General features: G+C 34.5%; 1 protein-coding gene across 2 annotated transcripts in view; it reads right to left on the bottom strand.

The window, feature by feature from the left end:
- The window catches only part of SEMA3E (semaphorin 3E), a 288,304-nt gene that overhangs the window by 113,546 nt on the left and 147,535 nt on the right, over nucleotides 1–27,223 (bottom strand). For both annotated transcript variants that reach the window (XM_055392510.2, XM_055392511.2), the window contains exon 2: nucleotides 17,072–17,232. In XM_055392510.2, coding sequence (XP_055248485.1) covers nucleotides 17,072–17,232 — 161 coding nt within the window. The remainder of the gene's footprint in view (nucleotides 1–17,071; nucleotides 17,233–27,223) is intronic.

Below are 27,223 nucleotides of genomic sequence, written 5' to 3'. Positions count from 1 at the left end.
TATCCAATCTTGGTAGTTGTTTATAGCAGTATGAAAACGGACTAATACCACAGGCTACCTAAGAATTTTTCTGATTCCCTTTTGTAGGAAGTCACTTTTCATTGTCAAGTTAACATTTTGATGAAGGAGTGAAAATAACACAGCCAAGTAGCATGGCCTCTCAAGATATCATTAACATTTTTACAAACAGCTTCTTTCTCCTCAGGATGCTTAAGAGTCCTCAGAGACCTTAGTTAAGAAGGATTCAGGTACAGCCTTTTCCAGTCCAGTGTCAATGTGTACTGTTGTTAGACTGTATTGCTAGGCCTGTGACAGTAAGACAGACTCTTCTCCTGTCTACAGCAGTTTGTTTGTTCCCTTAAAGTCTTTATTATCTTCTGCCTCCCCTTCCTCTATCCATCACCATCCCAGCTTATGCTCTGTCAGCCTGGAAAGATATTCTGATTATCGAACAAAATATTAGATGTTGCTGATTGGCGGTATTTTTTATTTAGTGGCAAATTGTAATTATTTTTAGGCTAGGAGCCAGCATTTAAAAATTTAAAAATCTTGCATAAAAATCCATATTTCTGATTTCCCTAAAAAATATGATGAAATGCAACACTAGACATGCATTCCTGTGCGGAAATATTCCTCTGGAGTTGAAATGGAACAGATATTCTGATTTGTTTCAGACTTTTCTTTTACACGAATGATTCCTATAGGTATTTTAGTTTCTAAAATCTCATATTTGTTTGAATCCTAAATATGTTCAAGATTCAGCTTTTTTAGGATAGGTGAGGTGGCTCATGCCTGTAATCCCAGCACTTTGGGAGGCCGAGGCGGGTGGACCACCTGAGGTCAGGAGTTTGAGACCAGCCTGGCAAACATGGTGAAATCTTGTCTCCGTGAAAAATACAAAACTAGCCAGGCGCGGTGGTGTGCACCTGTAGTCCCAGCTGCTCCAAGGGTGAGGCAGGAGAATTGCTTGAACCTGGGAGACGAAGCTTGCAATGAGCCAGGATCCTGCCACTACACTCCAGCCTGGGCAACAGAGTGAGACTCTATCTCAATTAAAAAAAAAAAAAGAAAAAATAAATAAGACTTAAGCTTTTTCTTTTTCTTAAAGCCATGCCCCATAAAATATCAGGTAAGGCATGTAAATCCCAGAAGTGAAAGAGGCTTGTCACTTAACTTATACATTATGTAGCCAAATCCATTTCCTGATACATGAGTAATAATGGGAATTTATCAAAGTGATGATAGTAGCATTTTATAGTGATAAATGCTATCTGATTTAATTTATTTTCATAGAAACAAGCACTCTATGGTTTGAATTATAGGTATAAAGTATTACTTCAATGTTCTTATTCATTGGTGCAATGAGCCCCAAGCAGTTTTTTACTAACAATAATCAGCATCAGGTGTTCTTTAATTTTCATAGTGCAATGTATAAACTTTTAAAGGAAAACACAGTTTTGGCATATAAACTTTAAGTGAAAACACAGTTTTGTTTTTGATGTTGCAACACAAGAAAAGATAAACAGAGAAAAATGGTGATATAAAAGAAAACCAACCCTAAAGCAAAAAGCACACACATAAAATCCTAGAAAAGATGTTGATGTTAGCAATGAATCCATCAGTGGGTCATGCATGATTTAGGAAAGATATCAGTCAATATCTGGTTACAATGCAGCTTTGCATACACCTGAGGGGAGTCACTGACCCCACTATAGGTCAAATCCTAGAAGTGAAGCTGCAGAGTTTATGAACTTTACCTGATCTATTATTTTGGAAAACCATCCTTGAACTGACAGATTTTAAGAAATAATTTGTAAGACCCATTCTAATTTGACATTCAATTTGATTTGGGAATTATTATTTTACTGTGGATGTATAAATTATTCAAATGGATATGCTAGAGCATGTACATGTATATGTATACATATTTATTATATATATAATACAAATTCATTTAGGATCATCTATCAGGAAAGATTTTCATGACTAATTCCCTTATCAATATGACTAGAATAGATAATCCCTCATCCATAATTCAGAATAATACATTATGTTTATAACATACGAGATACAGGCTGGGCTTCTTTTTACAATATTAGCATCCCTTCTTACTCATTTTTCATTATTATGTAAAATGAAGGCTTCTTTAAACTTTAGTTTTACTGCATATTATTCTGTATTCCCCTAAATAATGGCTTCAAAATGATCATTTCCAGTTAAACACACTGTTTAGGGGTTAATTCTCCATAGCATTTTTATACATCTTTTGATGGCTTTTGTTCCAGAATATCTTTTCAAATAGCCTGAAAAGATAGAGACAGAATCTCCCTCCAGGGCAAATGGAAGATTTGTTTCCTGACCAGGATAGTAAAGATTGTATCTCCCCCTAGACAAAGTTTAGACAGTTTTGCTAACAGCCCCCTTATAAGATTGGGAGTTTCCTAAGCTTGGAGTCCCTCAGGTGTGACACGTATCCACTGAGTGCAGTGTCTACCTAGGCTGCTACGCATCACCCCCTGCAGGACCGGAGGGGCAAGGACACTGATGGAAACAAGAAGCTCTTGCTGCCTGCTGTGCCATGAGTAATAGAGTCTTTCGTCTCTGACCCAAGAGTCTAATGTTTTCTGACAGCATCTATGAAACTGTGACAGGCTAACCTGTCTTGAGAGTGAGATAAAATCTCAGACCCTTCACAGTTTTTGTCACAAAGATAAGATATTATGTGATGGTGAAGACAATAGTGGCTTTTCTAGGATTGCCAGAACATGCATTGTTCCTAGCAGCAAAACTAATAATGGCAATTGCTGTAAGAATAACAAAACTATTCTTTCAGGTGCATTTCCCAAAGAGTTTCACAACAAAATCTTTGCTGATATTTTTTCAACGGACAGTATTTTTCACTCCTTTGATCCCTCATAGTGTTCTTATTTTCTCTATCTAGGATAGCAATGATTTGTGTACTTAATTTTAGCTCTCTTATTAGACTATAAATTACAGAGGGCAAGGCAGTGACTTATTTCTGTCTCACTACCAGTGCCTATCTGGCGCAATGTCTTAAGCACAGTCTCTGCTTTTCAATGTCCATTGATAGGCTTGTATCAGTCAATATGCCTTTTATCAGATTCTTAGTGAAGTCAATCTGTCAAAGGAGATTACAGTAAAGTTTGAGAAATCAGGTTCATTGACATGAAAATGCTGTAACATGTTAAATGAATAAAACAAGTAAAATTTTCCAGTTTAATCAGAAGGAAATACTGTAGGATTTTAGCAATAACCCCAGCTCTGAAAGACTTGTAGGATTTCTGAGGAAAGGTAGATGGATGTTTAACAGATCACTCTGAGTAGACGGAAGAAAGACAGAAAAGTATGAACACTCTCTACAGTAAAGTTCAACACATGGGGACCCTCCAAAGGAATAACAGAAATATAGGTTTACCAAAGATTTTTTGTTGTTATTTTGGTTTGTTTGGTATTTTAAAACAGTTTAATAGGCTCAGGACTGAAACCAAACATTAACTCAGGTGACAATATATGGCAAAGAAAGACCTCACTGGAAATGGAAAGTTATTTTTAAAGCCATCACGTAAAAACGTTCTGCCAAGCTAGTAAGGGAAATGATTTTCTTCATTTGTTTTGGCAGTCATCAGGATGCCTTTTGGTTCTGCTCCAGAGTTTAGCATCAACAAAACCCCATAAAATTAAGCTATTTGTTCTGCACAAAACATTTTTAAAGGCAGTTAAACAACAGGGTATAATGTGATTTCCAAAATCTCTGTACCAAAAAAGATACAAAAAGCAAAAGGTTAAATACACATCATTTCATCACAATACCCCTACAATATAATTTAATCATTCCACTGCACATTAACAAGCCATTTACTATTCTTGCATATTTCAACGGAGAAAAATAAAATAAAGTATAAATTAAATTACAAGGTAATTTTTTTCTGGACTCCCTATTGAGTCACATAATTATACCAGGATTAAGGATCTAACAGCTTATTGTTACAAGATGTTATGACACTCAGAGATTTAGGCGAGTGCAAACAAACTAATGAATATGAAATAATTTTTTAACTGTCTAAAAATCAGATTATCTTTTTATTTAAAGAGTAAATAAAACAATTCAGTTAATATAAGTCTATCTTCATAGAATATATTTTAATTGACTAAGCCTCTATAATTTTATCTTATATTCTCTTCCTATTTCTATTATTCTAATGAAAATGTTTGCCTATATTTGGGGTTTTCTTTCTGTATTTACATCTATGTGTGGCACCAGTGTCCATCAATGTACATCTTAATTATAGATCCTATAAATATTATTAAAAACAAGAAAATATATTTTGAATAGAACACATTAAAATAGTCTTAATGGTTTATAAATGATACTCTTTAACCTGACACACATTATCTGTCATTATGTTTATGCCTTTATACTTAATTATAATAACTGTCATTACTCAAGCAGTTTATATGCCAGAATTATAATATTTTGAACTATAGACAAAATTTGTATTTTAAAAAGCTTATTCTCCTAAGCATTTGAACTAGAAAAATATGATAACTACACACAAACATTTGTAGCCTGATGCATGGCCTTTTGTATGGATAAAATTTACTCAATTGGTATCATTAATGTGAAATGCCATCTGACATTTATGTACAAATTGTACATAAATGCCTTTCTTCTACTCAATAAAAAATTAAATTCTAAAATACAAGAACTTTTTACACCTTTGATACAATAAAGTTGAATAAATGAGAAAGGCATAAATATTTTTATAAACAGAATTATCTAACAGAACTATAATATGTATAGATATACAAATTAAGTAGTGTAATTTTGGCTTTTTTTTGTTTTTTTTTTGAGACGGAGTTTCACTCTTGTTGCTCAGGCTGGAGTGCAATGGCACGATCTCGGCTCACTGCAACCTCCACCTCCCGGGTTCAAGTGATTCTCCTGCCTCAGCCTCCCAAGTAGCTGGGATTACAGGCACGTGCCACCACGCCCTGCTAATTTTTTGTATTTTTAGTAGAGATAGGGTTTCTCCATGTTGGCAAGGCTGGTCTTGAACTCCTGACCTCAGGTGATTTGCCCGCCTTGGTCCCCGAAAGTGCTGGAATTACAGGCGTGAGCCACCGTGCCGGGCCCAATTTTAGCTTTAAATTATAGTAGTGAGAATAATTTTAGAAAAACAAGCTGAAATTTAGAAAGATAAAAACTATAGATCAAAGTTTCTGAAACTGAAAGTTTATTACCAAATACGAAATATTCTGAGTTCCCCAAAATATGGCTTAAATATAAACATTTTCATTTTTTATTTTTTCATGAAATGAAAAAAAGAAAAAATTTTATACATTAAACAAGTATTCATATCTTCTAGAGAATAATTTTGATTAATTTTTTAGGAAGTCTTAGTAATTTTCAAATGTGTACAGATTGCAAGGGGCTATTCATACAGAACACAGACAGGATAATCTGTTACCTGTGATTGAATACTGGCGTCTTCTGGGGCTCTCAGCCCTTATTATAAGTAAACAACAAAGGGTGTACAGTTACATCTAATACCAGTCGGTGGTTCTTCTCTACTACTGTCACCAGCAACTAATTGTTCTACTAGTTCATAACCATTACTAGGGTAAAATGCAGCCATGCAAAGGGAATAAGAGCCAAGGAGAAAGAAACACCTCATAACAAAAGCAGAACTAGCAAAACTAATGGCACACTGAAGACCAATATGGGAGACAGGAAGTTGATCTCAAAGCAATAACCTGGTTCTCAGTGATGGCTTCTAATACAGATGTACCTGGTTTTAAATTCTAACTGCTACTTACTGGCCTCATGGCTGTATTCTCATTTTCCATCCATTTATTCATCATGCTGCTGCCAAAGTAATCACTAAACTACAATTCTAATTATTTATGCCCATATTGAGAATCCACCAGTGACTCCTGCATTGCCTAGAAGATTCCGTTTCAACAGCATTGCAGTCAGTATTCTTCACGAACTAGTCTGTGGTTTCCATCCTTAACTCTTACTGCATACCCTCTTCCCACCCACATGTCGCCAACCCATCTATTTACTTCAGCCGAAAACATCAGTCATTATTCTATACTGCTCTAAAATTTCTGTCCTTCCTACCCCTGCTTTCTCTGTTCTCACTCTCAATCAAAATTCTATTATTCAAAGCCCAATTTAAAGTATATCTCCTCCAGGAACCACTCTTCCAAAACTTTCTTAGCATTTTATTTGAACCTTTATTGTCTATTCAAATTGTGCCACCTATGGCACATGTATATCTATCTATCTAGTCTATTGTATTATAAATATTTTAGGGTAGGCACTGTTTTATTCATTTTTGCTTACTTCATATCCCCATATATGTTTCTAGAACTTAGTCAAGTAACACCTAAAAATATGTAATACTTCTATCCCTCACTTTCTATGGTAGCACATTAGAATCATCTAGCTTCAATAATAACAATGAAGATAGTAAATATTAAGGCGGTGCTTACTATGTTCCAGGCACTGTTCTGGGCACTTAATAACTCACCTAATCTTCTCACAAAAGCTAAGAGAAAGATACTATGGATATCTGTTCTTACAGTTAAGAGAACTGAGAAACAGAGCTGTGGACTAATTTGCCCGGAATCTCTCATTTAATAAGAGGTAGTGTTCAGATGGGAGCCCTAACAATGTGGCTATAGAATCCGTGTTCTTTGCTGTTACACTCTGGTCTCTGCTCTCTTCAAAAAGTCCTCTAATATAATTGAATTAAAATAAGTTAAAATGAAAACTAAAATTAACATGTTGGCTTCAATCGTTAAACACAAACAATAAGGAAACACAAATACACAAGCTCTAGTGCTTCTTTTTGGTAAATATAAATAAATATGATGAATATGAATAACTAAAAATGTTTTTCTCATAGAAAAGAGAAAATGGCAGAAAAATGCTTTCAACACTTTCGGGTGCAATGTGGAAAATCTTACCGTGCATAATATTCAGAGGAATTTTATTTTTGGTTAATACTAATTTTAGCTGATTAAACAATATTATCACAACCACTATTTTAAAATGCCATTATAGGCTGGGCACAGTGGCTCACGCCTGTAATCCTAGCACTTTGAGAGACCTAGGCAGGTAGATTACCTGAGGTCAGGAGTTCGAGACCAGCCTGGCCAACATGGTGAAACTGTCTCCACCAAAATTACAAAACAAAATTAGCTGGGTGTGGTGGCACACACTTGTAATCCCAGCTACTTAGGGGCCGAGGCAGGAGAATCAATTGAACCCTAGAGGCAGAGGGTGCAGTGAGCCGAGTTCGTGCCACTGTACTCCAGCCTGGGTGACAGAGTGAGACTCTGTCTAAAATAAATAAATAAATAAATAAAACGCTATTAGTATTAAAATGTTTTAAAGTCACAGGGAATGTTTTTCTCTATACTTTTTTTTCTTCAAAGAATTGTTTGAATTACAGCTAATAGAATAGTTGTGTAAATAGTGGGTTGGCTGTAACAAAATACCAAGATATTTTGTAGTTATTATTTTTGTTTTTGGATTTCCCTAAATATATTTTTGATATAGCTAAAATATTCAATTTTCTATGAATTGCTTTTTTAGCTATTTAAAACTTAACAATTTTACTGAATCTATTTAAGTCTTCTTAGACTTAAGTTCAATTAAATTTTACCAGCAACTGAAGTTTAAATAACTATGCATTATGTAGAAATAAAATTTAATTCTGCTTAATGAAAGCTCCTAACCAGAAAATCTAGTCATAACATAATAAAATGTCATTATCTCTTCTGGTCGCATCTTGAAATTACAAGTTATAAATAAATTGCAGGGAATGGGTATGAGAAGAAACATATACATTTATTTTCAAATTATCTATTAATAGATTAGATGTTCTTCCTCAATACAAAACTATATTTAATAATTGAGTAGTAAGTGAAAGAAAACTTAATGAGGACTCTTTTAATAAAAGAAAAATGAACGGCAATTTAAACATGAATAGCCATGAATGCCAATGGTTAGAGCCCTATCCCAATTTAGAGACTTTGAAGCTTATAAACACTTTTTTTTAAGAGACAAATGCAGATGTGGGTTGAATCTATGGTCAATCAAGTGAAAAATGTCTACGAGGATGTTTTGTTTTTCCCTTTCCAAGTGTTCTATCCATACAAGATCCTGATATTGTCACATTATGATCAGAAAGTCTCAGATGCTTTAATTTTTTACTTAGAAAATAGTTTTCTTTAGTTCAGCCCAAGGTCTTTTTGCACTAAAGGACACTAGAGAAAGCAAAATAAATAATAAATAAATAAAACAAAAACACGTTTTTTTCAATTTCTTAGAACGTTAAATCAGAATTTGATTGAAATCAAAATTCTCATCTAAGAAGTCTTACATTATCTGGGGATTTTAGAGACTTTTATATAGAGTAAAATGCAAAAACTATTCTCTTTGAGGAGGTGGGAGATTCTCACATTAGATAACGCAAATGGAGTTACTAAATTGGAAGTTTTAGAGTGAAGAGTATGCTTTAGCATCAGCACTGAGTTTTGCAATTTATAGTGAGGGTTTAGGGTCTTTAATGAATGTTACATAGGTGCAACAGAGCAGAAGTTCATTGGGAAAGAGTATGATCACATGGTCTGGGAAATGCAGTGAGTTAAATAATTTAGAAAGCAAAGCCATTATCTAAAAACACTAATACAATACAACAAGTTTATTAAATTACAGATTCTTATCTATTTCAAAATTGTATGGAAAAATTATTCTTATAAGTGTGCATATTCATATAAGTTCTGGTTATTATTTAGAAAATAATTATTTAGTACAACATATAGGACTGGTATTTCCAAGACCAGCAAGGATACTTAATACCCCAGCATTTTGCAACCCTCGTGCACATTACAATCACCTGGGAGAGTTTCAAAAAGTACCACTATTTAGTCCTCACATCAGTTTAGAGGTAGAGCCTAAACACAGATATTATTTACACAATCCTTAGGTGTTTACTAATGTGCAGCCAAGGTTGCAATTACTGCCACACTGTGAAACGGGATTCTTACCCTGTTTGCCAGAGGAGAAGTGGGTAGGTGGTGGATAGGTGGCTTGGGATGTAAGGGTAAGAAGAAGGGAGACAAAATTAACCTAAACGAAATTCAACAATAACTAGTCTGAAAGTGGTTGTGATAATAAGCACAGTAAGATTTGCAAGAGGCCAGGCGCAGTGGCCCACGTCTGTAATCCCGGCACTTTGGGAGGCTGAGGCGGGTGGATCACGAGGTCAGGAGATCGAGACCATCCCAGCTAACAGGGTGAAACCCCGTCTCTACTAAAAATACAAAAAATTAGCCGGGTGTGGTGGCGGGCGCCTGTAGTCCCAGCTACTCAGGAGGCTGAGGCAGGAGAATGGCGTGAACCCAGGAGGTGGAGCTTGCAGTGAGCCGAGATCGCACCACTGCACTCCAGCCTGCGCGACAGAGCGAGACTCCGTCTCAAAAAAAAAAAAAAAAAAAAAGATTTGCAAGAAAGCAGACAGTGAAGAGAACAGATTTATTGGTGGAAGATGTTAGGATTAGCAACAGACACACTTTCACTCTTTCATTACATCTTCAAAGATGAACATAACACAACGCCTACTCTTAGGGACCCATCTTATAAGTAAACTGACAGCCGAACAGCCAATGTTAATACAATATGGGAATAAAAATCAGATCTTGGAATAAGGAAGGACAAGGAGAACCTTCTCCAAATCTAGGTTACAAGAGAAAGAAAATAGATTTTAAAAAATTGGATATGTTTGAAGGTTATTCCAGGGAAGGGGAATTGTAAGGATACAGAGGTATGAAAAAGAGCAAATAGAAATGGTCTGACTAGCAATGTGTTACTGGTGGACAAGTAGAGATTAGGCTAAGAAAGTAGAGGAGAGTAAATCATGAAGAACTATATTTGCTCAGCTCAAAAAATTTAGAATGCTTTCTAAAGTGAAAATTATGGAGCAGGAGTTAACTGGGGCCTGAAAAAAGAATTCAGGGAATGTCCCAACTCAGAAATCAGAAAAAAAAAAGAGTCATTATTGCATTAATCATTAACTTCCAACTGAAATTTAGCATTTCTATCAGATAATATATAAATGTAGAAGGCAAACTATAGTAGTATTAGTAGTATCTGCGGTTTCATTACCAAGAGAAACTATATTTCAATGTTACTTTAGAGTTGTTGCAATTATCTCAAAACATCATTAACACTCATTATTAATTGGAAATGTGGGTGCTTATGAGTGAGACCTGCTGCTAGGTTTTATCACTTAATATGTTAATAAATAAGGTATGTGTCATCATATCATAAATTGCCATTTTAATATCATAATAGCTGTATTAAAAATTATAGTTTGATAACTTTAATATTTTACTTTGTAATTCTACATATTTACTTTATGCATTTAAGGGTCCCTAGGTTTTGCCAGACTGCTAAATGAATCCATGTCTCACAAGGAAATTAAGCACCCCTAGACAAACTACATTTGTTGTTGATTTTTGTAGACACAAAAAGAAGAAATAATAATGTAGAAAAGACAGAAAATAACTAACCCTTAAGAAAGGTCAACAAGCTGGGACCCAGAGCATGGGCTTAAGGAGTGACATTTCATAAAAGGAGGGAGTACTGACAATATAACAAGGAAGGAGGTGGGAAACATCATGTGGAAACAATAGATTTGGTGATGGGAGGGTGAGGATCAACATGTTCAATGGCTCCCATTTTCTAAATGAAGTTAAAATTGAAGGTTATTTATCTTCCCTGAAGAGATCATCAGGACTAATCCATCATGACATAACGCTGTTGACCATAGTCACCATGGGAAGTATTGACCCGACCCACTTCCAGGTCAACAGTGAATACTTGGACTCATACATCACATGCCTCTGTACCACCCCCAATCTGACCCCACCTTTCCAAGACCTCAAACCCATCTGTGAAATCCTTTGGAATGTCATTGACAAAATCCCTGCAACTTCAATCTTTCTGTCCCCATGTTCCTTTACCTTCTTGCTCCGGTTAAAATCAGGTTGTCCCTTGAGAACACTGTTTCTCTATCAGATATGGTGGTGGCATTTTTACTCTAAACCCACATGTGAGGAAAATATTTTCACTGACCACTCTCGCCTTCTCACTAATTTTTTCCTCTCTAAATTCACCTACTCAATAAAGATTTAAAATAATAAAACCCTAGCTGCTTTAAAGTTCATGTGGTCACAACCATACCACCTGCTACCTTCCTCGTAATCTACCATCATCCATTGCTACTTTCTCCTCGTTAATTGAATATGTTTTCACCTAGCTTACTATCCTTCTCTTCACATAGATGATTCATCAGCCATCACACTTGCAAGTCAATGCCTGTCCATCTGTTTCAACGACCTGATCCTTCAAATCAGCCTGAGGCACATGCTCTGATGTTACTTTACCAGTTCTGCAGTGTAACTAGTCAAAACTGATCATTGAGCCTTGAAAAATGGATAGTGGGCATGTAATTTTGCTATCTTCTTAAATATCACCTCCCTAGAAAATATTTTCTTGACCACCCTACTCTCCTCACCAACCTCTACTGTCTTACCTCCACTCAGTTGTTTTATTTTCTTTATAACATGTATCATATCTGGCATTATATTATAATATTATTTTTCCAGTGTATTTCCTAATTTTATACTCAATGTGTTCTGAAATAATTCTAGGGTTATTAAAATTATGATCAAATAAAGCTAAGAATAATTAAAAATAATATAGTTGCTAAGATAGAGAGGTATTGGTACAGAGCTAAATAAATGAATCAAGGGAAGAGTGTTGAGGAATGTGGGGATTGAGCAGAACAACAGAGTAAGTGTGAGAGAGTGTGTGAGTTCATTGGGAATTCATGCAGTGATGGAAGTAGTGGAACTCTGTATAACCACATTGGAAAGCTATTTGGCATTATCTTGACATTAACATATTCTATCATTGGCAACTCTACTCCTGAATATATATGCCCTGGATGCTTTTCCACATGCATGTCTCAGAAGAAGTTTACTAAAATGATCATAGCAACATCGATAAAATGAAATACGGGAAACCACCCAAATGTCCTTTGACATGGAATGGATAAATAAATTGTGCTATATTCATATGATGGAACATATTACACAGAATACAGAGTAAATAATAAGAGCTTATACATACTGCTATGTGCCAAGCACTGCTCTTGGTACTTTACATAAATTAATTCATAATTAATTTTTATCTTCAAAGAGGAATAATATTTATCCTTTTACAAATAAGGAAATAGGGACACAAAGGGATTTAGGAACTTGCCCAATATTATACATGCATAGCCAGGATTTAAACACCAAAATCCCAGTTGAGTGCTCCCAATTCACTATTGTACTTCTACAGCAAATAAAGCATGGGTACAGGTACATAATTAAATATAAGAAATTATATTAAATAAAAGAAAACAAAACAAAGGGCAATCCCAGAAGAATGCAACACACCATCGTATATGATTTTTTATTTTTACATAGCTCAAAAGTAGTGACACTACATAATATACTGTGTAGGAAAACAGTATATAGAGAATATATACTGTATGGGAAAATATACAATAAAATAATTTTTAAAAATGAAAACAAAGGGTAGTAGGCAGTAATTGCTCCTGGGCAGCAGGGTGCATGTGGAGGGAAATAGGGAGAAGATGAAGGTAGCTGCCCCTGCAATGGGATTGGTGATATTCAGATGTTGGGAGCTGGGTTCAGAAGTATTTATTTTATTACATGTTCTAATGAATTTATGTTATGTATATCCTTTTCTGTATGAAATGTTATGTTTTAAAAGATACTAAAGAAATAGAAAGTGAGAAAGTGAAAAAATAAAAGGCTTTGGCTACATTTTCAAGGTGTTTGATCTGAAGGAAAGATGTATCACCGGGTAGATCCACGGTTAATGGTGTGTGTGTGTGTGTCTTTTCTGTTTGTTTTTTTAAGAGAGTGTCTCACTATGCTGCCCAGGCTGATCTTAAACTCCTGGGCTCAAGCAATCCTCCTGCCTCAGCCTTCAGAGTAGCTGGGACTACAGGCATGCATCATATGTGTGTCTTCATTTAGAGGGTCTGAATCTTGTTTATAGATAGGTAAGCTAAATTAAGTGTGGAGACTTTTCCTGATTATCATGACTGTGGAGAGGGCGCTACTGGCATTTTGTAGGTACAAGCCAGGAATGCAGCTAAACATCCTGCAATGAACATGGCACTCCCATCCTTAACTATGCATTATCCAAGATGTCAGCAGTACCAAGTTTGAGAAGCTCAGAGATAGAGAAAGCACAGCAGGAGAGATTTTAAAAAAAATGTTATATCAGGAAAAAATTGAGACAGTAAAGTCCAGACAAGACAGGAGGAGAGCTGGGCCCCAAAGCAGACACATTACATCTTCAGAGCCTGGTGAGCACCGAAGAACTGACCATTTTCTTAAGCTCACTCTTTTAAGCAGAATGTCATAAAGTAGACCTTACTCCTACACCGCTGCTACTAAAAGCAGCCTCAGAGGGCATATTGAGAGTTTATTGCTTATCATTCTGAAGAAACGGGAAGAACAAGTACAAAATAAGAAATGCAGGTGGGGCTGATGTTACATCAGAGCTAATGAAGCATAACAAGCCTCAGGACTCCTTCCTGGCACCTGCCCAGACTGGTACCTGCCCAGACTGGCACCTGAGAGGAGTCTTTGCAATTTTGAAATTTTTAAAGTTTGAGGTACTTATATTAGTTAAAAGTCTCCCACTCCCCCAAGTTGTATACATTTTGGGCTCCACAAAATAAGGATTTACCCTGGAGTATCGGGTACTCAAATAGGTTTTATAGCTACTTTCCTTGACATCCTGGCTAGATGGCACCCTGAAGCTCAATGGCCACATACCACTCTATTTAGTTCCCTAAGATGCAGTTCATAAAGCCTCATCACTCTCCGGGTCTCCTACCCTTATATAGTTTACACAGGTCATTTCCTCATTGAAAGCCCAGCTTCCTAGTATTAAAGTGCTGAGGGTATAATTAGGCCAAAACAGTACATGAGAGTGAGTAGGTGATTCAATTTCCCCTGCTCTGAAGGGGAATCACATTACAATGTGAAGCTGCTATCTCTTGGTCCTATGGTCCACATAGGAAACAACAGCTCAGGAAAATTGTTATTAAATTTTGTGTACATGAGTCACCTATTTGTTATAAATATGGATTCCAGGGAACCACTCCATGAGAGTCACATAATATTTTGGTCCAAGGATGATAATTTAAGAACTACTTCTTCAATGAAAAGGTTGTTAATTTTCTGAAATGACAGATCTTTTATAGTTTCTTCTAATATTCACATATTAACAACTTTAATATGGGGATCGATCTATGACAGCCTTGTTTATGATCCCTAGGTTAGATACTCCTTCACAGAAAATCAGAGTAAGTAGATGATATCAGAGAGAGAGAGAGAGAGAGAGAAGAAAAAGAAAGAGATAGTGGCAAAGCCAGTTAGGATTGAAGCTGGAAAGAGATCAACCAAGAAGTGAGAGAAAAACCCATTGAATTTGACTGGCAGGAGGTCGTGTGTGTGTGTGTGTGTGTGTGTGTGTGTATTTTATATATATGGACAGAGAGGAAGAGTGAAAGAGCAATTAGTATACATATGTTTGAAGTCAAAAGAGAACTACATAGAAAATAAAGACGTTAGAAAGAAAGGAAAGATAGGGTGAAATGCAATATTTGCTTCTACTTTAACCTGTAATCACAAAAACGATAGAAAAAGGATTAAAAAGACATAATCCAAAAAGGATAAGTAAAACTGGAGTGTAGACGCCAAAGAAATATCAGCAACATTTTAAAAACTCTAAAACATATGGGCAAGTGTTGGCACTTTGCACGCTAGGAAAAGCGGAAATCTAACTGCTTGCAAGGTGACAGGAGCCAATATGCAAGCTGATTCATAAAAAAGACTCCAGAAATTCTTGGAAATTAGAAGCCTAGAGAGTGAGAAGAGGGGTGGGTGTGGATGAAATCAGAAGTGTTTCAAAGTATGCATAATAAGCAGTAATGCCAGACAATAAAGGGGGAACAATCTGACTTAGAGGAGTCCCAGGAAGAAAGTCAAGAGGAGAATGAAGAGAAGAAAAGATACAACAGAAATAATGAGCATTCTCTAGAGCTGAAGACCATGGGGTCCCTGGTAGAAAGTTCCATTGTGTCTCAGTGCAAGGGGTATAAAAAGAGAGATGCTAAGAGAAATAGAAGGTTTTAAAACACAGAGATTAATTAAAGAAGGGATTCCAAACACATGGGTGAGAGACAGGTTACATCCAAAACTTTGAAATTAGAAAGAATCAGACTTCTCAGCAGCTATACTAGAAGTTTGGAAACAATGGAGCGGTATCCTCAAAATTCTGAAGCAAGTGGTTTCAACCTAGAATTTTATATCCATCTATCAGTAATGTGTGAAGTTGGAATAATACAATTTTCAAACATACAAGACTCAACACTGGACTCTGTATCCTTCTTCCAGAAGCTAGGAGAGGATATGCTTCCACAACATGGCAGACTATAGGTGGTGGGCCTGAGAAACTGAAGTTCTATATAAGTCAGGGGCTGAGAGAATGCTCCAGGTGATGGTGAAGCTAAGCTCCAGCCAGACAAGTGGAGCATGGAGGATACCTTCAATTAAAAACCAAAACATTGTAAACTGATGAAAACTGGCAAATTGTACTACATTGAGAGGAGTATAAAAACTTTTGTAGAGAGGCTGGCAAAATTTAGTGAAACTAATATAAAAATCTTATCAAATGGAAAAAATGGGATAATGTTTAATTTCAAGAGAAACAAGAAAATTGTAGAAAGAAGTAAAGGAAAGAAGGGAGGAAACAAGGACTGAAGAAAGGGAGGGAAAAGTGTGATAAAATTCCAACATGTGGCTCAGTGGTGAATACTATCTTCCTAATAGGTAAAGACACTGGTATTTAACCAAAAATTTTGGTATAATTATTTTGGGAAGATGGAGGGCAAGTGGTTGGAGGGTTGCTGACGAAGTATGTATGGTACACAGATATTTTAACTGTGGTATTGCAAGAGAAGGATGCTAAAATTCTCATCTTCCTTAAAGATGTATTTCTTAACAGATATTGCCTAAAATGAAACATATCAATAAACAGTATGCAAATGTTATTTTGAAATATGTAGGGAAGAACCAGAAGAAACAACAAAAAGTTTAAAATTATTACCTCTAGGGATAGGGAACTGGCAGAAACCAAGGAAAGATGCTTTGTCATAATTAAAAAAAAATGACTTTAGAAAATATGGACATGGCTCATAAACATAAAAATAAATCAATTATAAAGAAAGTGTATTACATAATACATGCACTTATGCCAAAAATATTGTGTGTGTTCTAAATATTTATGTATGTTTTGTGTAAGATTTGTATGAGTCTAAGAAAATTTGGCTCAATTATTTGTATAATTATAGACTATAATTACAGATTATTTTTCTCTTTTCCAAAAGATGTTGGTAGTTTCTTGTTTTAAATGTATGAGTTACTCCACCCACCAAGTTAAAGGAGCATCCACCTGAAGTAGTGATATTACCAACAGAACTATATGAGGTAGTTATATCGAGGCCACATATTTACATTTCTTCAAGCTTGCGCTTTGGAATAACAAAGCCCAGAGGAACTGGTGGTGATTCATCATGCTCCAAACCTAGGTCTCAGGACATTGGGTGTGGTGACAAGGGCCACCATGCAAGAGGAATGTCACATGCACCAGGCAAGAGTGTCTGGAAATCCAGGTATCAGTGTTGTACTAGAAAAGTTCATACAGCATGGTTTAGAAATCATTTCCTCAAAATGATTTCAGTTTTAACTAATATTTTATTTACAAAGTAATCACTCAAAATTTTAAAGTGGTCAATACAATTAAAAAAAAGACAAGTAACATTCTTGAAATTTCCCCCCTTTTCTATCTCTATTGAAATGCAGTTTGATATTTCTATACCTCTTTATAGCCGTCACTGATTCTCTCCAAGCTGAGGGAATATACAAGGTCCCTGCCTCCCACGAAGAGCCGCTCTTGATATTCATCCAACAGCATTGTATGGAGATCAAGAAATCCAAAAGGGCTATGAAATATTGATGTTCTGTTCAGATTCAAGAGCTCTGAAATGCAAAGTGATACATACACTAAGCACACGAGAAAATGTAAATACCTTTATCACCCTTTTCTCATAGCTCTGTTTTCATCCCTATTGGAACTGAGTCATTAACATTCATTTTATCATACATATACTGGCAAAGAATTTTAATGTGCACAAGTTAAAATATTTCATAAATTTATGAATCTAAAAACTTCAACAATTTAATATGTAAGAAAAATATTCTATATTTTTAAACACAGAAAAATAGTCATCCTTCACAATCTTTAACATAAAGTGCTAGGTGAAAGTCATTTTACAGCTCCTCTAATGTATAATGGTTCCAAATCTACATTAAACCCACCAGAGTGTGTTTATTAAATTCCAGATAAATGCCACTCAGAAAAATAATGTTTCTACTTGAAATTGGTTTTCATAGTCACATCCAAAATCAAATTTTCCCAGTCTGCAAACTCTCAGTGTCATCAATACAATGAGGCATTAATGTGGTAACAGTTACAGTAGGGATCACTGATAAAACTGGTGGGAATATATTTTCAATCATTGCAATTGTGGCTAATACTCTTGCATTCGTGCCTATGCCAGAAATTTTGAGCTATGTTTTATCTATACACATGTAAGAAGTCAGAATCTGGCAAACCTCTCGTGTGTGCATTTGTTTGTTGAGTGTATTTAATTGCATATGGCAGTTCAGTACTTAAGGTTGGTAAAACGATATATGAGAGCCTTTGGTGATAAGAGAGAATAAAAACCCCAGGCCTAGACTCTGGATGCTAAAGAATTCCTGAAGAGGCCCTTTGGCAAATGTTGGCAAGTTAGAAGATAACTTTTTTTACAAAGATCAATGCCTAATGCATCTAACAGAGAATGTGAATTCTTAGTGACTAGGACTCTAAAATCTAAACGAATGATAATATAAAGTAGGACAAATCTACAGCATTGTGCCCACTCTTACACTTTCTGTTTCTGAGAAAGAAGAGATGAAGTACATGCCTCTGTATTAATAATATATTCCTTATCTATGTCTCTACCCTCAAACTGTTGATGCCCAAAACTTTGTGGCGTTAACTTTAAATCTTTAGTTTAAAATGAACAATACTGCTAAAAGTATCTTTTCCTCTGTATTAATAATATATTCCTTATCTGTATCTCTACCCTCAAACTGTTGATGCCCAAAACTTTGTGGAGTTAAATTTAAATCTTTTAAAATGAACAATACTGCTAAAATCAATGTATCCCTTATAAAGGTAAAACTTTCTCTTATTGAGTTAGCTTTGAGATATTGAGTCTTTTGACTATTCACCTAAATAAATAATCTGAGAATAAGTTTTGAGGGTGGGGAAAAAAGGAATAATAGGTATAACATATAAGAAGTTTGCCAGATTCTGACATTTTAAAATTAAATATGTATAGGTAAAACATATAGCTTGAAACTTCTGACATAGGCATGAATGAAGAGTATTAGCAAAAATTTCAATGGTAGAAAATCTATTCCCTAATATTCCTTCTTTTCTCACCCTCAAAACTTACTTGGGAAGGAAAAGAAAATAGTATGAAAAATTAGAGGTTCTTGAATCCTGTAAGGCAATTTTTTTCCATTAAATAAAAAGTAGAATCATACTGGTTTCCTTTGCATACAGCAAGAGAAGCACAGGTTGGGATCCACTAGCATAACAAAAATATAGCTCAAAACTGTCTGCTATCATTATAATTTGTCTTTATACATAAGCGTTTATGTTTATATCAGGGCTGCCAAGTGGATTTTTAGAAAAGTTTTCTCAGTTATTCCAATAGTTTGCAACATTTCTCAGTTTTAATGCACAGTGAAATAATCTGAATGGGTACAACTGATGAAAGGATGGTTATGCACTAGCTTGAATAGGTTCCTAGACTACAGAGCTACCCAAAACACTCCGTTGTAGAGCTTTGGGGACTAAGTTGGGAAATAAGAGAAAGTCATGAAAGGATTCAATTATGAGGGATTTTAGTAAGAGGCAGCCCATCCAGTAAAGGAGGTACTCCATGAGTGAATCCATCCATCTAGGGATGACCTTGCCTGCTACCCAGTGAGGTGATTAATACCTCATTATCCCTGCACGCACATGGCAAGATAGACACCAACTTTTACTTGCTTTTATGACTTACTAATTTGCCTACTTTCTAAGTATATTACAGTTCTAATAGTCTAAAGGTAGTAGTTCTTATTTCTTTGTAAATAATAGTAGAAACTAATTATTGAATCATCAATCTTATTTTATTCGGGTGTATCACCTTCTCTTGTAACCTATTCTTCCTCTCTATGGCCAAATCTATCCTATGAAATCACAAAGATGTGCACGTTTCTGTGGGTACATACTTTGGAGAAAGCAGAGGGAAAGAATGGAAGTGTGCATACAACAAATGCAAATTTTGTGAATCTTCATTTTTAATGATCTTTACGTTTATTTATATATATATGTACACACACACACACACATATATACTTTTACAAAACAGCAAACAACCACTGTGTGACAGTTTAAATTACCAATGTATTTTATTTTACTGGAGAAACCTGGGTGCTCAAAAATTTAATGACTATCTTATGGTCATACACTATTACAATAAAAATCACTCAATTTACCTCTAAAAACATGAGAATTAAAGTATAACAGGTGCTTATATTATAACCAAAGGTCTTTGTAGACTGAGAATCTGGAAGGCCAGGTTTTAGTCTTGGCTTTGACAATAATTGCGTAGGTAAACTTGAACAACCTCTTAACCTCTTTAGACTGGATTCTTCACCTGTTAATCACCCTTTCACCTTTAAAATTCTTAATTATTTGACTAAATTGCATTTTTAAAATGAAGCTGATAAAACAGTGCAAAAAAAGAAGCAAATCGACACTTAGATATTTTATGGAGTCCTTTAAAGTACAGTGCTGAGCTTTTATTTTTGTTTTTCATACTGTTGGAAGCTTATCAAAGGGAGGGAGTGGTGAATAGCAAGTCTAACTATCACATGTCCCATGTTTAAGCTTGCCTAAAGTGAAGTAGCTAGAAAATTCATTTACAACTTTTGCTCTGACTCTAAATGATTATAATGTCAGTGAAAAAAAATGTAATAAGGAATTTTGGAGATTACTTTTCCTGATTCATTCATATTGCCTCAGAGAAAATTGTTGCCAAAATATGTCTGGATACATAAAACTGAATATCATTACATACTATAGGTAATAAATTGAGAAATGTCATTTTATTTATGAAGATATTTCTTAGAAAAATTTCTAAGGTCATTTTTTAAATTTATAAAACCTAATAAACAGACTATAGTTTTCTTTAAACATTTCATAATATAAAAAAAGAAAAATGCATTGAATGCTTTGGCTACTCTCTACCCTGACCAATACCATTCAACAAAACAGTGACAACGATTGAATTCCTAAGACATTAAGACTTGTCAGTAGGTAGACATTATTTTAAAATCGTAGCACTAACTAGAGTTTATGAATGCCATAGTTTATATTTTTCATGTCTACTTTCACTGGCAGAAATCCTATCTTGATCCTTAATTTTCTCTAAGGCCTGGACTGCTTTTCCTAACTGGTTACAATTTTGTAACATCCTTGACTTTATTCAAGAAATGTTAGAAGTATCCATTATAGGTGAATATTTGTGCTTTAGACATATATCTGCAATAATGGACACGGAGCCATTCTAAAATAGAAACTATTTTTGAAAAGATGTGAATATTTATTATATATTTACTCTTATTTATTCAATATTAACTCAATTTTTCTACTTTATTTGATTAATTTGCCTCTTTCCAAAAAGGATCTGAGGTGACTTATACAAATATATCCAATCAAATAAACAAATATATTTCTAGGGAGTAAGGGTAAGAGAAAAACAGTTAAGATGAGTGGGTTGTAATAAATTTAATAAATTTAATAAATTTAATAAATTTAACTGGAAGTCATCCGCTTCCCAAAATCCAAAGTAGAGGAAGTCATTGTAATACAAGAAAAAAAAAACTGTATCAATTGCTTAGGAGCATTATCTAGTATTAAGAACTAAGAGAAATTTCTTCTAAGGTTTTAATAGGTATACCGAAAAATACTATGGTGGACATTCAACATCACTAAGAATTAAGGTGTAAAGTTCTACACCTGTGCTTATAACTACATCCCTTAATAAAAGACAACTAAACTAACATCAAAATTCACTCCACCAGAAGTCACTTTATGGCCTTAGGTAGCCATGTTATTTGGAATATTAATGACTGCAATGAACGGAGATTAAATTAAGGTAATGTAAAGGTGAGGACAGAAATCCTGGCTTCATGGTAATCGGAAAATGAACAGAAGCCAAGGTAATTTATCTCTTAGAAGATGCTGCATCTTTGCTTCTTGCTTCTCTTAATGCCACCGCTTCACTGTACTGATTCTAAAGGGCTTATTATTTAGTTTGTTCATGGCCAAATATGTCTGTTAGCTCCCAATTATATATAAATTTCCAGCTCCCACATCACCACAGTGTGACAATAGCTCCTGCATTTCGCAATTCAAATTCTCAAGGGAAATAATGAAATTGTGTCAGCTAGTGTTCATAATTCATAGATTGCTGGCTTCATCTAGATTGAATGTGTTGTGAACAATTATCCATCTGCGGTTAAAATGTGGAAGCCACATGGTAAAAAGGGTGGTTTCTATAATTAATGTGTATGGGGTCAGAGCAGTCAACATGAAGCATGTTTCAATTCCATAGCAAACTTAGCCAGTCTGTCTTTATTCATGAACAAATTTATAATACCATAAATTTGTTACAATCTGTATTTCTGCTAGACTAAATAAGTTGGCCTGCTGTCGATAGCTTTTCATGATTATATAATCATGTTTAGATGTTCATGATGTTTAGATGTTCATTCATATGTAGATGTTTATGATTATATAATTATATTGCATGTTGGAGAGTATCTGCCAAATCTGAGTCTTCATTAATTGATCTTAAGTCATTTTTCCCGATAAAAACTGGATTGTGAAAGTGACTCACATGACTGGAGAATAAATTTCATATCTGCATAGAGAAGAATGTTTCTATTTCCAATCTATTTTACAATGAGATTTTCATCTATCTCATCCATAAGAAATTCATAGAAATTGCAGTATGCTTTATTTGTAATAAGAGCATTATAAGCATAAAACAGTTAATGAGATCAAAGCAGTAAACTTTGATAAATCATGGAATTCTGAAGTTTAAGAAAGAAGCAGAAACATAACTATTAGGGGAAATCTGGGGAAAAAACATACATATAGCACATATGGAAACAAACTCTTTTTAATATGTTCTTTTAATATGTTGAAAAAACTATTTTAAAGAAAGAAGTAAAAATATCAACACTGTTCTGTAAATAGGACATCATCAAAGAGGACGCAAAATGTGAATTTGCATAAAAAGAATTCAACTTCATTAAATGTTCAAAGGAATGAGGATGAAAATATCATTTTAAGAGGTATTTTTAAAAATTACAATAACTAGTGAAAATGAGAATTCAGGCTCTTCTAGAGACCTATGTAAAATTTCTATATTACACAAATTTTCTCCAGTGAACATGTGTTACTTTATCAAAAATGAAATTATTTAAGTAAAAGGGGAAGACGTACGAGATGTCTCCTTTTTTATGCAACCAAATTTCCTCCTATATCCAGGTACTGATCCTCCCCACCCTAACTCTCAAGGTGATAATAACAGTTAATAAATATTTATTGAGCAGTTACATGGCATGTACTATCTAAGGGCTAGACATTTTTATGTCATGTAATCATTGTGACATCTCCTCAGAAATACTATTATCCCCATTTTCTGCATGCAAAAAGAGAATTTATTAGAGATTCAGTACAGAGCTAAGGTTATTTGGTCAGTGTTGGTGACAAAATTTGAACGACAGAAGTTGACTGGAGAGCTTTGTTACAATGCACATGAGATTTCTAAATATTATTTTAAAAATACCCTAGTAATTAAAAGTCTAGTCTATTAAGGGATTATAATGTGTCAGAAATTAATGCATTTTTTGCAGAGCCTGATGTAAATAATAAGATGGAAGGTTTTCAAAATATTTAATAGGTTGTATTGAGATAATTCAAAATAATTTAATGGCAACAAGATAAATAGAAAAATTCAGGTTAATATCAATTCAATTTTAATCACCTTTATTGTGTATTTTATAAACTATCCGAAATAATTACAAATTTTTTTGTTGCTTTGACTTATTGATTCATGACATTTTTAGTTTTACATATCTCAATTTTGAGAAAACTGAAATATTTCTACCTAATTTGCCATGGAGTTTCAAAATGTATTGAATATTTTTTGCATATACTGAAGGCAATATAAAGGCAAGCAAGGCTTTCTTCCCTCCTTAAGAATTTTTCCTTTCTTAGTTTTAGAGTCACTCCTTTAAGTCATATTAATTATCTGAACTCCAAATCATGGTCCCTGGACTTGGCATATTTACCAAGTAATGGCTGACTCCTTTAAATCCCTTCATGCTGCTTCAAGCTGCCTGGATGAAAGAAACAGAAAATATACAGGAAGATAGGGACAGAAGAAACTCTAATCTCAGGTAATCTCAAGAAAACACAGTGAAATAATGGACAGTGCTGACTCCGTTAAATGAAGCAAGCTCATCTGGAGTTCTTCCTACTCTAAAAATAACATGAGTTGCTTGGGGAGGGAATGGACAAAGAAATAAGATGAAACTGAAATGCACCAACTCAGAGTTCATCCGGAAATTTTCTAAAGAGGGAACTAATTATTATTGCTAAGCTGCATGCTAATTATCAGCTGTCAATGAAGATATACTCTGAGGATTTAGTCATTTCCTCTCGTGGCCTTTCCTTTTAACCTGCAAGAGACACAGTTTTAAAACTCACTGACATCACTATATTACAAAGACAGTTCTCTACACTTTGTCAAAATATATTTAAATGCTATAGTTCCTTGTGTACGATGAAGGAGAGGAGAACACACATTTTTCAGCTCTCAAACGAAAATAGATTTCAGGAGAGAGGTGTTTCTTTCTTGAATGCACATTTCTTGTTCCACCGTCACCTGCCAAGTAAAGACTTCCTAAGACTCAAGACTTTAACTAAACTTGTCATGGTTTTCTGAGTTAATTACCTTATTCAATATTGTCCTAAGGTTAATTCAACAAAAAAAATTGAATTTCAGACAGTAAGCATTGTTAATGAAAATGAAATATGGAAATAGCCATTAGAAATTTTCTTTAACTTTGTAATGGTTCAAAAGGAAAAGGTTTCTCACAACATGCTTTGATGATTTTGACAGATTTGACTGATGATCACTAGTGGCTTATGATGTTGAAACAGATTCGTAAAGAAATAAGCAATTAACTTTTTAAAAAGTATAAACACAGACTAGCTCATTGATTTGCTAATTGCTCTTTTTAGCAATGGACAATAGGCTTGTCTTTCATGCATTCTTTGAAATTTTAGATTCTATTATTTTCACAAGTCAAAAGTGTGCAATAGGCATTGTTGTACTAAAAGTTGCTCAGTCATAAACCATTTTCCAAAGAAAGCAGGAGTTCAAATATACATAGGAATAGCCTAGACATTAATTCTCCAGTTAAAACAAAATAATATAATTTATAATTTTCAGATTCCTTGTGTTCTTATCATATGTAAATTATTATATAATGTTATATGGAAAAGTAAATATGGAAGTTAAGATGTATTTAATGATTAAGATGAAGACATTCATGATAAACTACTTCTACTTAATAAATAGTAAATATATTTTCTCTTATGGTTTTCTTAACATTTTCTTTAGCTTATTTGATTGTAACAACACAGTATATAATACATATAAAAATATGTGTTACTCAACTGTTTATGTTATCAGTAAGGTTTCTGGTCAACAGTAGGCTATTAGTAATGTTTTCGGGGATTCAAAGATTATATATACTCCAGCTTTAGACTGCACTGGGGTTTAGCATCCCTAGCTCCTAAGTTGTTCAAGCATCAGCTGTATATTGAACATCCACTGTGTTAGGAACTATATCTGGAGTTTCAGAGGAATACTAAAGATCAATATAATTCTATAAATATAACACAAATCAGATTTTAGTATCCATTTTATTTCTGAAATTTAATTTTAGAGATAATTTTTTTCAAACTTGTGTACTTAATAAAATCAGGCACATTCACTTTTTTTGAAACAGAGTCATTCTGTTGCCCCCGCTGGAGTGCAGTGGTGCAATCTCAGCTCACTGCAGCCTCCACCTCCTGGGTTCAAGCGATTCTCTTGCCTCAGCCCCCTGAGTAGCTGGGATTACAGGCATGTGCCACTATGCCCTGCAAATTTTTGTATTTTTTAGTAGAGACGGGGTCTCACCATGTTGGCCAGGCTGGTCTCAAACTCCTGACCTCAAATTATCTGCCCACCTTGGCCTCCCAAAGTCGTGGGATTACAGGTGTGAGCCACTGTGCCCAGCCCTTTATAAGAGAATACATTTTATGGTTCAAAAGCCAAAAGAATATAAAGGTTTAGAGTGATAAAGATAAACTTATTTCCATCTGGACTTTCCTTCTATTTAGTTCTTACTTCTTTGCCTTCAATGGATTAATCCTGTCTAAAATCTTGGGCATTCCTTCAAGTTTTTTATGCATATGTAACAAATTAGATGTATAAATCTTTATTAATTCTCAACTTTTTTACAGTCAAAAGGAATCATAATATAAACCTTTTTCTTTACCTTTCTTTTCTTCACTTAAAATATCTTAGAAGTATTTCTGTGTCAAAACTTAGAGAGGTTATAGTTGCAAATAACATTTTGTTGTATGGATCACCTGCGGTGGGCATTTGAAATCTTTTAAATTTTTACTACTAATACAGCACTGCAATGTATATATATGAATATATGTCCATTCACAGATGTGCAAATATATTGGTAAGATAAATTTTAAAGTGGAATTACCGGGTCAAAAGCATTTGTAATTTTAACAAATACTGCCAACTTTGCTTCCATAGGGATTATATCACTTTAAAATTCCCTGACTATATGCAAGAGTGCCTGTATCCCCATAACCTCATAAACCATATGTAATTAAAGTTTAGGGTGTTTTGCTAATTTGATGGAGAAAATATAGTTTGAATTTCTCTTATTATAAGGTGAGGTTAAGCATCTTTCATATATCTTAGGGTACTTTTGTGATTGTTCTTACTTCATTCATTGTCTATTTTTCTGTTGGATTAAAGTTGCTTGCCCATATTTGAATTTAAGGAATTTTTAAACTGTTAAGTTTTATGTTATGAAGGTCATGGCTGAGAGATGAAGGAAACTGGGCCTTTAAATGTAGAAATTTGTGTATCACTTATGTTGGAAAGATATTTTAAAGGTGTTTTATTTTAACAAATAGAGTTAATTCCCTTTTTATCTCATGCAACCTCCTCTTTCATAAACTTAATTCTTGATTATCTGGAGTAATTAACCAATTTAACAATTAACAGCTTATATAAAATGCTTATAATTTTAAACACACATATGCACATATACGCGAATGCACACACACACAATGTTATTCATCAGAAGTGGGCCAGGGGCATTCTCAGTCTTCCAGAGGCTGAATTTGGACATCAGCAAAGTCCTATGCACTCCTATTCAACTGGCGAATTATGTGGGGATAAGAAATGTGTGGCTTTACCCAAAATAGAGCACTTATTTGTGAGAATTCCAGAATTTTGACTAATGAATATTTTATAATAAGATGTTATACATATTTCAGCCAAAGCAGAAGTTAAGGAAGCCAAGAATATATATGAACTACTGTAGTATTTTTCTGCAACATTAGCCACTTAAAACTTACTTAAAAGAGGCCGGGCGTGGCGGCTCGCACTTGTAATCCCAATACTTTGGGAGGCCAAGGCGGGTGGATCACAAGATCAGGAGTTCGAGACCAGTCTGGCCAATATGGTGAAACCCCATCTCTACTAAA

This window comes from Gorilla gorilla, chromosome 6 (genome assembly GCF_029281585.2).
Source record: "Gorilla gorilla gorilla isolate KB3781 chromosome 6, NHGRI_mGorGor1-v2.1_pri, whole genome shotgun sequence".
Taxonomy (NCBI): domain Eukaryota; kingdom Metazoa; phylum Chordata; class Mammalia; order Primates; family Hominidae; genus Gorilla; species Gorilla gorilla.
This window is presented reverse-complemented; position numbering and strand designations above follow the sequence as displayed.